Here is a 16856-nt window from a genome sequence, read left to right as displayed (position 1 = left end):
TGTCGGGGTGACCGATAAGCACGTCCATAGTATTATTATTGTTATGAAAAGTCATCAATTGTCCGGGTTTTTTTTTTTTGCGGGGGGGGGGGGGTGTGTGTGTGTGTTAGAGGGGGCAAGTTAATCACTCACTTAAGCAATTGCTGACTAGAGAAGATAAGATGAACTCTTTTAACACACACATAACTCCAAACTCCCGATGTGGAAGCCAGCTCCATGACACAAGCCCAAGATTCTGCCATTTGAATGTACAAAAGATTCTTGATTAATTATATTTACGTAAAATAGCAATCACTGCTATTGAGTAATAAATATAATTTTATTGTTTGAGTTTATACATTACTCGTATGTACTGGTCACTCTTCTAAAGAAATGACATTTTGTGCATTTTCGCAATGTGAGCGGTGTCATTAAAAGCAACTCCTTTTATAAAACCAAGATCAAAATTGTACCCCACAAACTATGCTGTGGCGAATAGGGTGCGAATTTGGACCACGACACTTTTAATCTTTTCAGTAATCTCAACTTTATCATATGTATTTTGGTATTTACAATAAGTATAATCATTTTCGTATTAATATCTGATCAACCATAGAGAAGGGAGGCAAAATAGGTCATTCTTCCGAATACGTGAAATACACAAAATCAAGTTAAGATAGATTAAAAAAAAAAAAACTCAAAATTTGATGAATAAAAATTTACTAAAACCTTACACATTATGCATTTTTTAACATGGTTCAAATCCTAATATGTTCAAACTTCTAATTCAATATAGTTAGATCGGAAAGATTTTTAAACTTCAAACTTAATATGTTATAAAATATTTTGAAAAAAAAACATTTGGGATTTTTAAATTAGTTTAAATTTAAAACTGCTTAGTTGACTTTTATGCAATAAGGTAGGAGTATTTATAAGATGATTGCTGGACTTAATATAATATATACAAGAATTTGATGTGATTTTAAATATAAATTACATTTTTATCCGTGTTATCTATCTATAGATAAATATGGAGATCTTTAAAACGTTTTAAATTTTATAAAAATGAAATAAAACTACTCCTAAAGAGAAGCTTGATGGAGCATCAATACGGAATTGACTTGTCCGCATTCCCTTCTAGGGTCTGCACTGTGAAATTGGACGATTTTAGGCCTATGTCTTGCTCATTTTCATGATCGAAACCGTTTATGTCGTAGAACTTGTTGAGAGCTTTAGCCGTGGAAAACATCACGTTAATGATCATCGGTACCTAATCAAGTGCATTTATGTTTCTGAAAATGGATTTGGCCACACTTAACACATCAAATCCATTTTAAATATTAAAAAAACTAATCATTCCAATCAATGTGGCCAAATAATGGCGGAAGTTTTCGAGGAGCTCTGTGATTTCGATTATAAAAATGAACCCGACATGAGCGACAATCGGCCAATTGCACCGTGCAGTCCCTTTATATGCAGTCCCTTTATATGGATTGCGTGCAAGACATGTCCTATAAGAGGAAATTTTACCGAGGTTCTGTAAACTAAGTTTTACAGTGCCCAATTTCGCATGTTCAAAAAAGTTTTGGACGATTCGGATTAAAAATAAAATTATTATTAGTCAGAGATATTTATTATCGGTCAAAATTTAAAAATATATCTCAATCATTGATTATCAAGATGGACGGATAAATTTGTGCATTGCTGTAAATAACTTAACAACTTCTCGAAATATTGTAACAGTATAGAACTGTAGAACATTTTGAAAGGTACAGCAACGTCCAGGAGCTGTGAATATTGAAAATAACCACTCCCTCGACCGACAATTTTACTGTACGTCGCACCGGAGATTTGTTAGGGACGTAATCGTAATTTAAGATTTTTTTTTTTGATTCAAGCCTGTCTGTTGAAGTAGTTCCAGTTGGGCGGATCAAAAAAAAAAAAAAGTAGTTCCAGTTGGTGGGTCGTCTCAATTCTACACCAAGAGAGAAGAAGTAAAGACAAGTCTTTTAGAGAGAGAAAGTCCATCCTACAAAGATTATACTGCTGTTCCTTTTCCTTTTTCTCTGTTCTACTGCCATAGATTCAATTTTCAGAGGGAACCCAAAATTTCAAAGCTAATTTCTGCTCTGTCACTGTTTCTCTCTTAATTAGAGCTGTCTGCCAAGTGGGTCGGCGTTGAATCGGGCAAGAAACTGATTTTTGGATCTGTTTGAGCGGTTTATTGAGCCGAGTTGACTCGGGACTCGAAATGGGTACGAATTTAGCTTAACTGTTTTGGCTGAAGAAAAGAAAGAGCGCAATGTCTTGGAAAAGTAGAGGATTAGAGTCGAGCTCAAAGAGTGTGATGTCTCGAAAATTGACTCTTTTGCTTTGTTTTGGATGCTTCTGTGCTGGAATGCTCTTCACAGACCGGTTAGCTTCTGATCTTTATCAATTACTTTCCAGTGGGTAATTCTAAATTTCTAATATGTTTGGCTTGACTTGTACGGTGCGTATGCTTGATTTGATGAAATGGGTATCGATTGTTTCGACGAAATTTCGGTTTTTTGTTCCCCAACTGGTTATGTTCCAATTGGCAGTTCTACTTGATTCTGACATGTATGGTGGATATGGTCGATTTGATGAAATGGGTATCAATTGTTTCGATGAAATTTCGGTTCTTGTGTTTCGAATTTCCCCAACTGGATATGTTCCAGTTGGTTGTTCTACTTTGATTTTGACTTGTATGGTGGATATGTTGGATTTGATGAAATGGGTATCAATTGTTTCGAAGAATTTTCGGTTTTTTGAGTTTCGAATTTCTCCCAATGGACATGGTCCAATTGGTAGTTCTACTTGATTTTGACTTGTATGGTGGATAGGTGCGATTTGATGAAATGGGTTTCAATTTATTCGATGAAATTTCGGTTTTTGTGTTTGGAATTCGCCCAACTGGATATGTTTCAATTAGGGTAAGTTCCACTTGATTTTGACTTGCATGGTGAAAACGTGCTATTTGATAAAATGAGTATCAATTGTTTCAACGAAAATTTTGAATTTCCCCAGCCGGATATGTTCCACTTGCTAGTTCTATTTGATTTTGACTTGTATGTATATATCAGGATATGTCGGATTTGATAAAATGGGTACCAATTATTTCAAAGAAATTTCGTTTTTCGGTATTGTGGGTTTATGAATTCCCCTCAAGCAATGCTACCTCCACAGGGAAAAATGCCTGCAGAGAGACAAATCAATTTGCGACTTAGATTCGCATTGGGTATTGTCCCTCTTGCACTAAGCTTAAATCCGAGTCACTCATGTATCTTTGATTTTCTTTGGTGCACTTTCTCCCTGCATTTTTCTGTGTTCCTATTTTTGTCCACTTCCTCACAATCCTTAGGATCTTCTACCTATGCAGGAAAAAAGGAGAAAGATTAGCACGACTCTGAAATTTGTGATACTAGTTTAGATTGAATAAATGTGTCCAATGGTTCGATTCCACTGTTATTCTTGGTTTTGGATAGACATATTAGAGGCTGATATCTATCATCATTATTTGCAAAGGGCATTTTGATTGTCTTACTGGAACAGTGGAACTCATTTCTGTTGGTGTTTGATAGTGCTGTTTACGGAGATGGATGCACTATTCTTACCTTTGGGAGGCAGATAAGTATAGGGTTGCGGTTGTACTTTTCATATTAGTTGGGGTGGCGGATATTTCATTATTTTGAGAAACAACTGGGGAGACAATGTATATAAGGGTGCGGGCTATGCTTTTCAGATGTTGCATTTTTCTATAAGGCAGAATCTATAGAATTTGAATTTACACTCTCACAATCGGGTTTTGGAAGAATTTTGGGAGGTGGTCACCCCACAAGCCCCAGTCCCTGCATATGTCCTTAATTCAACCACTGTCTCAAACGCTTCTGTTTTTCACTTTCTTTTCTGCATGCATGTTTATCCTTCGGTTCCCGTTCTGTTGATCATAGAGGTCATATTTTTGGCTATGGCGACGATAAGAACACCCATTGGAACTTGCCAAAGTCCAAGTGATGGTGAACACATAAACATTGAGATTATTTTTTCTAGTAATACGTACATATGCACAGCTCAGGGTCACAGTTGTCTGCTATGTAGGGAAATCAATTTGCCTAGAAATAACCTACAAATATATGAATCTTTCCCACCTTGTTGTGGTTCTCTTTTGTCAAGTCATTTATTCAGCTGATTGCACCATCTTCATGTTGGAAGTTGGGACAGCGTGTAGGGGTTCAGTTTCATGTTGTATGTATGAATTTACCCATGCAGAAGTCAGAACCTGCACACTAGAAGCTGTGTTTGGTTCATGGATTGTGGAGATAATAAAGAAGGAAAGGAATATATTAAGGAAAAGACAAAAAGTTAATGAGTAAAATAAGGTAAGGTCAGTTAATATCGTTCCCGTTTCCCCTGGTAAATCCATCCAAAATCCATGATCCAAATACAGCGTAGGAGGATTGTAAGTTTGCCAGTTTACATACTGAGTTCTAGAGCGCAGGGATCCATATCGGCATATTAGATTCAAAAATTTCCCTATGGGTTTTGGCAATTGGACCATAACAATTTAGGTTCGAATTTACCGCGGGATACCTATTACTGCCTATTTCTTCATTTTGCTGCATAGAGGTACAGCTTCTTGTTCATGCATGCCATAATCGAGATGCTTTGTTAATAGGATGTGGGCAGTGCCAGAAGTTAAAGGCATATCAAGGAGAATGGCGACAGAAGATGAAAGGTTAAAGTTAGTCTCAGAGGGCTGTGATCCCAGAATAGTGAGTACTAAATGTAACCGAGATTATATAATCATATTAGATATACATGTACCTCATATCGCATAGTTATCTATGTTTTTCCTGTGTAAATGTGCTCTATATCATTTCTATAATGGCTACTTGGGATTTTAACCCGACTAATTTTTTCATGATTTCATCAGAAGGGAGAAAGGAAAGAGTCGAAGGACATCCTAGGGGAGGTTTCAAAGACACATAATGCCATTCAGTAAGTTATATAGGTTTCATTATTGTTGGAGGGCAGTGAGGTTGAAAATAATATCGTCTGGCTATCAACATGAATTTGTGGCCACCTTTGATGTGCAGGACACTTGATAAAACGATTTCGAATTTGGAGATGGAATTAGCTGCTGCAAGGGCTGTGCAGGATTCGATACTTGGTGGCTCCCCCATTTCTGGAGGCTCGAGCATTTCTGAACCTATTAGGAAGCGAAAATATCTGATGGTCATAGGTATTAACACTGCTTTTAGCAGCCGAAAGAGAAGAGACTCGGTCCGTGCTACTTGGATGCCACAAGGTTCATGAAATCCGCTGCATTTTCTCTTGCATTAATGAATTCTGCTGCCGAGTACTTAAATTTTCTTTGTGCTAATGGTATGAAATCAGGTGATAAAAGAATGAAGCTTGAGGAAGAAAAGGGCATCGTAGTTCGATTTGTAATTGGTCACAGGTATGTGATGCCATGGAGAAAATGGAATGCCGTTATGGATTAAGAACTCTAGCAACTTGTTCACCTCTGTTAGTATGTGAGCAGTTATACTATGTAAAGGAAAGTTTACACACCTAACTTATAGTATGTACCAAACAACAAACCTAACTTATATTTTACGCCATTACACTACTTTTAGCATGCAATTCAATGGGGATGGTAGCATTGGTAGGTTTTGTACTCAAAAACTGCGGTGTGCATTTAAACATTTTTAGCCTTCTTCGGTTTATCTCATCTGTTCAGTCATGTTTTCTTGTGTTTTTTTCTATTTGGATAAAATAGTATACAAAGTTTAAACATGTTTAACTTATAAAAAATATAACAGAAGCCCTTTGGAAAAATTATTTCAATTGCTCAAAGGGGAGGTTATATGCATTGGACGAGGAATTTTTGAAGCATAAAATACTTCATGCGAACATTTTGATTGTGTATTATGCAGTATATCTGGGATTCGTTCTAATTTCCTTCCTTTTGATGAATGGCACTTATGGTCCTCCAGTGCTACATCAGGTGGTATTCTTGATAGAGCTATTGAAGCAGAAGACAAGAAGCACGGAGACCTACTGAGGCTGGTACTGCCATTCTGTCACGTTGACATTTCAGTGATTGTCTTATTTGCTATTACACACTACTGCACACATTTATACCTGCACCTTAATTGTCACAAATCTCACCAGACAAGATGCCTGCATTTGCGCCAAAACACACACACCAATCCCTAGACACTAATCTGCCTCTTTCTGTTGATCGGTGGTCTTTCTCTCAATTAATCTTTGAGTTGTACTCACCCCCTAGGCTTGTGAATAGGGGCGCGCATACAACGCCGTAGGCTTTGCAACTTTACACAATAGAGCCTTAGGTAGTGTTTGTTTCACCGGAATAAATGTGTGTAGAAGGGAGAAAAATGGCCAGTCTCATTCATGGCATTGCAACCGAATGCTCATTAAACCCAATTGGTGAATGATGATTCAATGTGTAACATACATCCTTTCATTAGTTTAGCACACCTCTTTCCAGCTTCACTGTCCCGTTCGAGCTTCATTCTCTTGAACGAAACCCTGCCTTAGTCTATGAGGGGCGCTAGCCTCGTAGACACACAAGGTTCAATCATTGTCCTTGTATGGTAATCAACGAAGGCAATCGACTGCTTCTCACCTTCTATGTATATGTGCAGGAACATGTTGAGGGGTACCTTGAACTTTCAGCCAAGACGAAGATCTTTTTCGCTACTGCTGTTTCTATGTGGGATGCAGATTTCTATGTCAAAGTTGATGATGACGTTCATGTAAATATAGGTAAAGTTGCTGATCATGGTGGAATGTGGACTTTTGTGCTTTTTCATTCTTATTTTCAACATTAGTTAGAGTAGAAACGGATTGAACTTCTATCGTATTTGAACTTTTAAGTTGGAAAATTCATCTAATTGCTTGATCAGTAAGAATGGACTAAAGTCTGCTTGTCTTGTTACATGCACTCATTCACACATATTCCTATATACAACATGACTAAGTTGTTCCTTTGTTGATTGGCATTAACCCTAGACTACCCACTGCCCTACCATTGCGGGAAAGCCCAAAGTGTCCAAAACTACACTCAAAAAATCCCACCTCAAGGTAAAATAGGCTTTCATCAAATCAACAAAGAGAGTGCAACAAGGCATACCTCTATTCCTGTGATAGTTGCGCAGAAGCGGATGGGCTAACAAGATATTATCCCCAATCCTCCTACCATGCACAAAAGCAGTTTGTTGCTTGCCAACAAGGCACAACAAAGACTGATTCTTAGTAGCAGGTTATCAAACTGAATATTAGTTAGCTAGTGGCTACTTATGCATCTATCAGAGCAGTTTTCCGGAGATTCTCCTGAAAGATCATTCCATTTACTGTGCTTGAAGTTGAAAATCTGTGGGTAGTATCAGAGCAATGTAGTTTGATATAATACTTGTTATAAACTACGTTGAGATAGTGATACTACATCTTTTCAGTTGACCTTTTGCGTGGATTTCAAAATACCTTTTGTTAGTTAATCTTTTTGGGTCTATTTCTCTTGCTATTTTCGTTTCCTTAATTCTTTCTCGTGCCAACTTCTTCCACAACTGCAGCAACATTAGGAACAACTTTAGCAAGGCATCGGTCAAAACCTCTGGCGTACATTGGATGCATGAAATCCGGCCCAGTCCTAGCTCAAAAGTACGCCATGCTTCTCTCCTCATCAACTCATTCTTGCTTCTTGTTTCTAACTTGCTTTCTGGTAAACAGGGGAGTGAGATATCATGAACCTGAATACTGGAAATTTGGTGAGGAGGGAAATAAGTATTTCCGGCATGCTACCGGGCAGCTATATGCTATTTCGAAAGATCTGGCTACCTATGTATCAATAAACCAGTAAGTGACCTCTTGACTTGCAATGAGAAAGTAATTGTATCCGCCTTTTGTTGATTATACACTTGTAACAAATCTTATTAGGCACGTGCTACACAAGTATGCTAATGAAGACGTTTCACTGGGATCTTGGTTTATTGGCCTGGATGTGGAGCATATCGACGACCGGAGATTATGTTGCGGAACCCCACCTGGTAATGATATTTTGGCAACATATATTTTTCTTTTAGAGAATGGCAAGAAATTCATTAATAATAATGAAAATTACAGTACAAAGATTACAGAACCAGCGCAAGTAGCTATTGCATACACAAGAACACAATGCTCTCATGTTGCATAAAAAACCTGACACACCAGGCCCTCAAACAGGTTGACAATTTTGAGTAGCAAGTGTTCGTTTATCATATTCATTAATTTGTATAAGGTTAAAACAACAAGAGCTGGTGCCAAGGTCTATTTTGCTGTCGCCAGATTCACAATCATATTGCTCATATGTAATATGAAGGAAATAAAGCATTGGTGCCTGAACTTAGTAGAATGTGAGACTAATAGTTTGGTTTTCAAATGTTACTGTAGATTGTGAATGGAAGGCTCAGGCGGGCAACATCTGTGTCGCTTCCTTCGATTGGAGCTGCAGTGGGATTTGCAAATCCGTCGAGAGAATCAAGGAGGTTCACCGCCGGTGTGGAGAAGGCGAGAATGCTTTGTGGAGTGCAGCTTTTTAATTGAACACATGTCGTTTCTTCCAACCTCTGGAGGAATCATATAGAACTGTATGTATCATCAAACCGTAAAATGGGAGAGAGAGATGCTGGGAGTTTTCTCCATTTTAGCTGAGGAGAGAGGGAGCCCTGCAGCAGCAGAATAGGCTGTATAAAATTAAGCACAATTCATTGGTTTACAACTGGATGCCCATGATAAAGGTTTCCTAATAAGAGGGATATTCTGCCTTTTGCTTCCTGTGCAATTGTGTTCTATACTTTTGAGTAGTTTTATATCCCTTTCATGATTTCAGTTGAGACAGTGATGATGTTCTAAGGTCTCTCTCCTTCATAACCAAATCTGCAAAACTGCAAATCCTTATGGCTTATTCAAGTTCTTCTTTTGTTTTTTTTATCAGCAATTTTTTTTTATTAAAAATGGAAAAAAGGAGAAGGGAATCCAACCAAGAGTTGGAAGATACACCACAAGGGGGCTTATTCAAGTTCTTAGTCACACTTTTCTTTGATACGTATATATACGCGACATACTTGTAAAATGAAATGAAACGAATTCAACGCTTTCGACAACTTTATTTATTCAAGTGTCATGTTCGAAAGGCATAGGGAGAGGGACTAGGGCTTTGAGTTTGGATCACTCAATCATCTTTTACTCTTTAAAGGTTGCTTGGGAATACCAAATTACATTCTAATGGTAAGATCTGGAAAATTGGTTGGTGAAAAGAAAAGGTGCTAAGAGTTAACCTATGTAACTGCTACTGTTTTGTCTGCTGCTAATTTGAAAGAAAAAACTAGGTCAAACAGTTGTGGTCTCCCGGAAGAGAACAAAGGGTTGCCTGAGTAGTAAGGTGCTCCCTTTCCTTGAACGAGGTCTTGGGTTCGATTATAATCGTAGGTCCGTTAGATTAGGCTAGTGTAGGTTTTCTTGAAAGGAGAAAAGAGCGAAAGCCTCCACAAGTTCATATTTATATTTATGCACCCAACCCTCTTGTTAAATTTGTCAAAAAAAGCAAATGGGCTTCTTCCCTGGAAAAAAAAAAAACAAAAATCAAAGAAATAAACCATGTGCCATGACCTTTTTCTTTTGTTTTTTGGACCTATGAGACCCACCTCTTCACCTGCTACTAAAAAGCAACATTTGTTTGATGCTGTTTTACACTCTACCTATTTGGAGGAATAGATCCCGTTTAGGCCCCGTTCCGGAAACGGAAATAAGTATTTATTTTTTAAGAAGACAATTTTAAGCTTAAAAATCATGTATTTAGGTAAATAATTTTCCTATCAATATGGATCTTGTTTGATAGATCTTATTGAGATCTTTTATACAGTGAAAAAAAAATTAAAAAATTATTTTTCATTTATATTATTTTTGAGTTTAAAAATGTGAAATAAGTACTTATTTTTTAAGAAGGTGTTCTGGAACGGAGCCAATCTTTACCAACTAGTTTCGTTTAGATTTTTGCATCGGGACCGTTCAAACACTTTTGGACGGTCCAGTTTTTTTCGGATAAATTTTTTTAACAAAATATCCAAAACACTCCCGAATAAATTTGAACCGTCGAAAATATTTTTGGACTACCCAAATAAATAAAAAACTGGACGAAATTGGTCGGTAGAATCCGAACCCCCGAGTGGAGTGCCCTCCAACTGTTACATTAACAGGATTATAAAAACGACCGCAATTATCATCGTGTTCTCCACTTTATTTTCAAAGATTATTATATGTAAGTGAATGTAGACACAATATTTTATTAACGAGCACAAATATCTGAATTCTTTAAATTGTTGGAAAGAAAGTACAGTCACCGTTATAAAAAGGTAAAACAAATATAAAAGCAATGCGTAAATACTTATCAAAAAAAAAAAAAAGCAATGCGTAAATAAGTACGCTTTCTTGTAGAGTTATAAAGGATAACAACTGTAAGCCGATCAGTTTATTGAGTCGGCTTAGCATGACAACGTATTTAAAGCACTTTAAATTTAAAACCAAGTACAGTAATGAACATAATCGGTTATCTGTGGGCTGTGGCTAACTAGTATTGGTATATTATGAACCAACAAACAGTTCGGAGATGGTTGAAGGAGAATGATTTTTGTTCTCTATTTCCTTGTATAAATGCTAAAATTAACTTTTGAAGCTTCAAATTATAAATAATACTTACAATTTTAAAAGTAAACCACAAGATGAATTTTGAAGCGCATATTTTGAGAAACTCGATCAGGAAAATCATTTCAAGTAATTACTAAAAGTTCGTACTAACAATACTTCCTTCGTTTGTAAATGAGATAGTTGATATTCTCTTTGGCGCCAAGAGATTTGAAATTTTTTTTTTTCGAAAAATTACAGTATTTTCGTAGTGGATTATCATTTAGAAACGGATGAAGTATATATAGTAAGAGTAAGAAGGCTCTTGGTAGGGCTGCAAATGAACCAAGTAGCTTGCGACCTCGAGCTTGAGTTATACTTGTTCAGTAAACTAGCCGAGTTGACAAAAGCTTGGCTTGTTAAGGGAGGCTCAGCTCGATTAAAGAGCATCGCTTATTAAATGTCTAAGCTCGACTCGTTAAGGGCTCGGCTTGAGGCAAGTTCGAGCTCAAGTTTTTGGCTTGTTTACTAAACAAACTTAGCTCGAGCTCGACAAAACTCGGCCGGCTCGGCTCGTTTACAGCCCAAGCTCTTGGAAACCAAAACGGGCCTAGTGTTTATTGGACTGGGAAATGGAATTTGTCTGGGCCTTTGTTCCATATTCTGGGCCTCAGGCCTCGGCTGCACAATTATTCCCTACACCCAATCAGTTGGCGTACGGCGTACACTCTCTCTCTCTCTCTCGCTCTGACTCTCTCTCTCCTCTGCCGTATAAAACCTTCTTCCTTTTTCTGCCTCTATTTTGTTTTGTGGAGGCAAAAACCCTAATCAATTGTTCTTTGCTGCTTCTTTTAGCCTTCCATAGATTCCAGTTTTCATCAATCCATGGCCAAGAGCTCCTTCAAGTTGGAACACCCTCTCGGTCCTCTCTCTCTCTCTCTCTCTCTCTCTCTCTCTCTCTGATCTGATTTTCATGAACCCTGGGTTGATTTTCTTGAACGTTTATGTTCTCTTCGTATTTACGTAGATCGGATGAAATTCGGTGAATATTAACGGTTGATGGTCTTGGTGTCGATATTTTGATGGATAGTGTTTCTATTTGATAATTTTTTCGTTATTTTTAGAGTTTCTAATGGCAAAATATCTGATCGCTTTAGGGTTATGGCCGATTGCCGTAGAACCTCGACAACTTGTATATGGCGAGGGCTTTCTCTGTAGTTTGTTTTATGATATTGAAGGTTCTGCGAATGGATAATTTGTTCTGCATCGCGTTTATAGTTATAGTTAGTATCATCTTCGTTGTAAGCATCTTTTTTTGTTCCCGTTTCTCGGTGACAATCATTTTTTTGGTTCGACGGTCAGTCGAGGCCATCTGACCAGGGAATTCTCAAGAAATTACTTTCTCGGCGGCCTCACCCCCATAATCGAACCTGAACCCTGGTCAATTGTGACCCACCAACCAACCGGACAATTACTATCTAGGATCACTACAATAGTGCAATTCCCTTCTAAATATCAAATCTGGTCAGAGTCGAGATAAGCATCAAGAATCCAAAATGCGTCCTGCTATGCGTTTTGGATACACCGGAGAATATAATATGCCGGAGTACAGATCACTCCAGGATTAATTGGTTGACTGATTACTCTAAAATTGTCTTATTTGACCCATTCGCATATACATTTTTTTAATATGCTCTACAGGATATTCTTACTTTTAAGACTTTAATACTTTTAAGACTTTAATGGTTCTTGGCCGTCATGCCAATACTCCTCATGTCCCGATTTATTTGTCCATTTTCACTATTTAGGACCTCTTACAAAATTGTCTATATGTTTCAATTTATAATGTTTTTTTTATGCAATATGGATCTTGTTTGATAGATCTCAATTAGATCCAAAATATGATATTTTCAAAATTATGTAAAGCATTATAGATTGTGAGATATAGTCAATTTTTTTAAAAGGCACGTATGTTGAAATTGGACAAACAAACTGGGAAGGATGGAGTATGGTGCCGTTCCGGATGCGCAGAAAAAGAAATTTAGGAAAAAGGTTTTTCAAACTCACATATTATGATAATGAAAAATAAATTTTCGAATTTTTTTGCACTGTTTAAAAGATCTCAATGAGATCTATCAAACAAGATCTATATTGGTAGGAAAATTATTTGCGTAAACACATGATTTTTGAGCTTAAAAAACCTTCCTTTTCCTAAAGTTCCTTTTACTGTTCATCCAGAACACCCCATACATTAAGAAGTTGGTGAAATTTCTCCATCCTTGTATCTTCCTGCCTGAACTTCTGCCCTTAAATTCATTGGAAAATGTCACTCTTGCTCTATTTCACTGGAACTGAGCTTGTCCCTTGCAAACAAAATGTGTTCTTTGTTGGCTGGCAAGTATAAATATTAATGTTCTTGTTGGCTTTTATAAACTCACATTCCCTGGGAATGTATGAATGTGAACTAAACTTGTAATGTTAGTGGAGATCATGTTGAAACCTGTTTTTTTCTTCGTTTGGTATTTGAATATATGTATCTGAGGTTGAGGCTCCGGTCACAATTTTCATGCTTATATCTTTTTTTCCCTTGTCAAGGGAAGAATGCTTAGCATTGATGTATTTAATTTGGAAAAGAGATTGTTAGATTTGCACGATTCCCATTTCTCTCATAATGGGCATTTGACAAGAAGAGTATCGCTATGATCATTCAGTTTGCTGGTTTATAGCTTGAAAAATTATTTATGTTCTTCTCTGTTGAACTTGCTTATATTTCTAATGTAGTACTTGTCTCAATTTTGCTCTTTCTACGTTCCAGAAAGGAGGCAGGCAGAAGCTTCTCGAATCAGGGAAAAGTATCCAGATAGAATTCCGGTATAAAAAAGAACTATTCTTAGTCTTGTTATGCATGGAAATTGGAAAGTACAGTATTTGTTTAGTTTTGTTCTTTGTTTTCTTAATATAGGTTATCGTGGAGAAAGCTGAAAGAAGTGATATCCCAGACATTGACAAGAAGAAGTTAGTATATTCCTCCAATACCTAAACTGAGTTTTTACCAGTTAATCTTTATATACTTGACTATATTTTGTATGGTAGTTTCTTACTTCCTGAATGATATCTTTCCAAGACAATCTCGAAATTACAGTATATATCTATATAATTAGGTTGTTGACTGTTGTGCTTAAGGATGCAGCTGAAAACTTACTATTGGAATTTGACGAGCATAATTATCCGTTTGTATTTCCAAATAAGATCTCTCTCTCTCTCTCTCTCTCTCTCACTTTTTTACGTCAGCACCACTTTCATTCGGCCTGATATTCCATCCAATCTCCTTAAGTTTTGGGGTGGACATACCCTGACTCCCAAATTCTATCGCATCTTTTGTACTCACACTTCCCTGCAAATTTAGCTGGGTTCACTTACTTGCTCATTGTTTTTTTAAAATTCTGTTTGTGTTTGTACAAGTAATGTCCTCCTTGCTTGGCACTCTGCTGCAGCATTCTCATTATCCTGTCGATACATTGAGATAGTCAATGATATGTATCTGAAACCTGTATTGTGGATTGGTTAACACTATAGAACATTTTTTGGACGTAATGTGGTAAATTTTAATGCGTGCAGATATCTGGTTCCTGCTGATTTGACTGTTGGGCAGTTTGTCTATGTTGTTCGGAAGAGGATAAAGCTCAGTGCTGAGAAGGCCATCTTCATCTTTGTCAAGAACATTTTGCCGCCCACTGGTAAGAAATTTTCTGGTTATGATTTCTTCATTGCCATAGACTCATAAAGGCTCCTTAATCATTCACCAGTTGTGTACCTTTTTCTCATAGATTCAACCGTGTCTTTGTCTTGCCACAGCTGCTATGATGTCTGCAATTTATGAGGAAAACAAAGATGAGGATGGCTTCCTTTACATGACTTACAGTGGGGAGAACACATTTGGATCACTCTGAAATACTTGCAGACAATGAAATCTATGTAAATACTATGACTATCGAAATATGCCGAAATATGTAAATTCTCAGTCATCCATCTGGTGCTATCTTTTCTTTTTGTCTCTTTCGCCGTTTGACATTACCGATCTCTTATTTGGATGTCTATGTGCTTGCGAATTGAAGCAGTATAATATATATTGATAGCTTCAAATTGGGCTTGAATGAAATGGTTCGCGTTATTATCATTTCGGTTTTCCTCCTCTCTCTCTCCGTTGTATTTGCAACGAGTATATACATTATTTTCGGTACTTCTGGATATTGCAATGAGCATATTGTGTTGGTATGAATAGGAAAGTCTAGGCCAACGCACATGGTCCATCGCATGCTGTGTGGAGCCTACTCCGAGGTCTACAAAAATACAAAAAAATAGCCGTAAATTTTAAGATAATTATGTTTGTAGTTTTGTCCTTTCAAATTTAGAAAACATACATACTGTTGGACCAAGGGCGGTGGTCTTAACACAATTGGGTATGAAGAGGAATATGTATGCTTTCTGAATTTGTAGGGACAAAATCGCTCAATTTTGTAGTTTTGTCCTTGCAAATTTAAAAAACATATCTACCGTTGGACCAAGTGCAGCAGCGGTCCTAGCACGCTTGGGTATGTAAATTCTCAGTCATCCATCTCTCTCTCTCTCTCTCTCTCTCTCTCACACCCACACACAACTTGGGTAGGTCACAACTTGGTCATGGCTTAGGTCACAACTTTCACAAGCACAAACACGAGTGGAAAAAGTGAACGGGTCGTCGGGTTTGGGTCAGGGGACACAATCACGTGTTGCAATTAACGTATCCACCCACTATGTGAGCCTTTGTGCCCCAACGCCCCTTTGTGTGGGGCCTAGTTTTGTGAGGATAATGGCAACGGTTTTGAGAGTTCAAAATCTTCTTGTACCGGAAAAGCCTAGGTACCTCTCTTCCCGTGAATTAGGTTTTTCCAGTACATGTGATCTGGTTGGCTAGTTTTGATCGAACCGTGTCCAATCCCTTATCCTCCGTCATGGTCCAATTTTAGGTGGTTGTGAGCCAATATGGTGATTCAAACTACCCATCTTGCGGACTGCATAGGAAAAATTATCCTCGCAAAAAATTAGTTTGATCGAACATCATGTAAAATTACAAATGAGCTTTAGGAGTATAACATAAAAATTGACGGTTCAAGTTTAAAATTACTCCTCTTACCGTTTTCCTGTTACATAATTGGCTTGTTGATGTACATAGATGTAACTAGAAGTGGTTCGCACATTCGATGCGTGTTCGAGTCAAATATTGTTAGATGCAATTTCAGAATTGTATACCCTGCACACAATTTTTTAACCAAATGTAATTGGGGACTAAATTGATTAGATGAAAAGTGCTTGAGAAAAGACATACGGTTTATGAGTGCTTTCATTTGAAATCTATAACACAGTCCACTTCCCGTAAGAACCACCTTAACTTAATAAAATGCTGAGCTTCCTTTTCCGATAGAATTTCAATAATCCAAGCCGCTCAATGTATTCAGAACGTGATTTTAAGCTTACCCGCGAGAAATCAGGAAAAAAAAAGACCGGGAAGGGCTTCTTCCGAGCAGTTTTTGTTTGTTTTTTTATCAAACGGTTCAAACAAAAACTACTTGGATAAAGCCTTTCCAGGTCTTTTTTTTTTGCCGATTTCTCGCGGGTACCTTTAAAATCACTTTTCGAACACATTGAGCGGCTCGGATCATCAAAATTCGAACGGAAAATGGAAAAAATGAAGAGGTCTTTATTTTAATTAAAATAAAGATCTCCTCATTTGAAAATTACTGATCTATAACAGATGTTTAGTTCGTATGGAATGGGACAGTTGGGTTTCTCGGTATAATAAATTTACCTCTTTGTCTTAATAGTTAAGTCACATTTAATAGTATCGTAAAAACATTTTTTTGAGAGGGACAAATGTGGAAAATACTTTTGTGACACAGCTTCACAAAATGGGTCTAATTTTCTCGCTTCCAATTCTCATTCTAACAGATTTTGAACATTACAATTTGCAATACTTTCAAGAGACGCTTACACACCTGCATCCGCGTTATGCGACTAATCTAAGGTGGGGACAATGCTGAGTCGAAGTTTTATTAGTTCAACACACAGTTTTCCATCTCCACATTCACATCTATCTAATAACAAGTGAAAATTGAATGCAACATTTCCTACCA

At 37.2% G+C, this 16856-nt stretch overlaps 2 protein-coding genes and 1 long non-coding RNA gene across 4 annotated transcripts; 2 read left to right on the top strand and 1 right to left on the bottom strand.

The window, feature by feature from the left end:
- The first annotated feature begins 1902 nt into the window (after positions 1-1902).
- On the top strand, positions 1903-8841 carry LOC131322396 (probable beta-1,3-galactosyltransferase 2). Of its 2 annotated transcripts, XM_058353708.1 has the most exons (11): positions 1903-2394; positions 4676-4772; positions 4934-4998; positions 5097-5308; positions 5398-5461; positions 6000-6072; positions 6675-6795; positions 7602-7689; positions 7759-7884; positions 7966-8075; positions 8458-8841. In XM_058353708.1, the coding sequence occupies exons 1-11, from the start codon at positions 2282-2284 to the stop codon at positions 8604-8606; spliced, it is 1218 nt and encodes a 405-aa protein (XP_058209691.1). In that variant the 5' UTR covers positions 1903-2281; the 3' UTR covers positions 8607-8841. The 2 variants fall into 2 exon arrangements, with proteins under 2 accessions (XP_058209691.1, XP_058209690.1); XM_058353707.1 differs by having other exon boundaries at positions 7602-7884.
- A 2544-nt stretch (positions 8842-11385) lies between these two features.
- On the top strand, positions 11386-14863 carry LOC131322407 (autophagy-related protein 8C-like). Its single transcript, XM_058353730.1, has 5 exons — positions 11386-11608; positions 13502-13557; positions 13649-13701; positions 14305-14423; positions 14542-14863. Exons 1-5 carry the CDS (start codon positions 11572-11574, stop codon positions 14634-14636), a joined length of 360 nt encoding a protein of 119 aa, XP_058209713.1. The 5' UTR covers positions 11386-11571; the 3' UTR covers positions 14637-14863.
- LOC131322409 (uncharacterized) lies at positions 12415-13312 on the bottom strand. The gene is made up of 2 exons (XR_009198830.1): positions 12937-13312; positions 12415-12453 (listed from the first exon to the last, which is right to left on the bottom strand). It is a non-coding gene; the product is annotated as an uncharacterized LOC131322409 (long non-coding RNA).
- Positions 14864-16856: the final 1993 nt, after the last annotated feature.

Source organism: Rhododendron vialii, chromosome 4a (assembly GCF_030253575.1).
Source record: "Rhododendron vialii isolate Sample 1 chromosome 4a, ASM3025357v1".
Classification (NCBI taxonomy): Eukaryota; Viridiplantae; Streptophyta; class Magnoliopsida; order Ericales; family Ericaceae; genus Rhododendron; species Rhododendron vialii.
The sequence above is the reverse complement of the archived record's forward strand: the minus strand, read 5'-3'. Positions and strand labels throughout refer to the sequence as shown.

Coding starts and splice junctions, on each gene's coding strand:
- LOC131322396 (XM_058353707.1), top strand. CDS start 2,282: ATGTCTTGGAAAAGTAGAGGATTAGAGTCGAGCTCAAAGAGTGTGATG. Junction 6,796..7,601: donor TGACGTTCATGTAAATATAG/GTAAAGTTGCTG, acceptor CCACAACTGCAG/CAACATTAGGAACAACTTTA. Junction 8,076..8,457: donor ATGTTGCGGAACCCCACCTG/GTAATGATATTT, acceptor ATGTTACTGTAG/ATTGTGAATGGAAGGCTCAG.
- LOC131322407 (XM_058353730.1), top strand. CDS start 11,572: ATGGCCAAGAGCTCCTTCAAGTTGGAACACCCTCTCG. Junction 13,558..13,648: donor AGTATCCAGATAGAATTCCG/GTATAAAAAAGA, acceptor TTCTTAATATAG/GTTATCGTGGAGAAAGCTGA. Junction 14,424..14,541: donor GAACATTTTGCCGCCCACTG/GTAAGAAATTTT, acceptor GTCTTGCCACAG/CTGCTATGATGTCTGCAATT.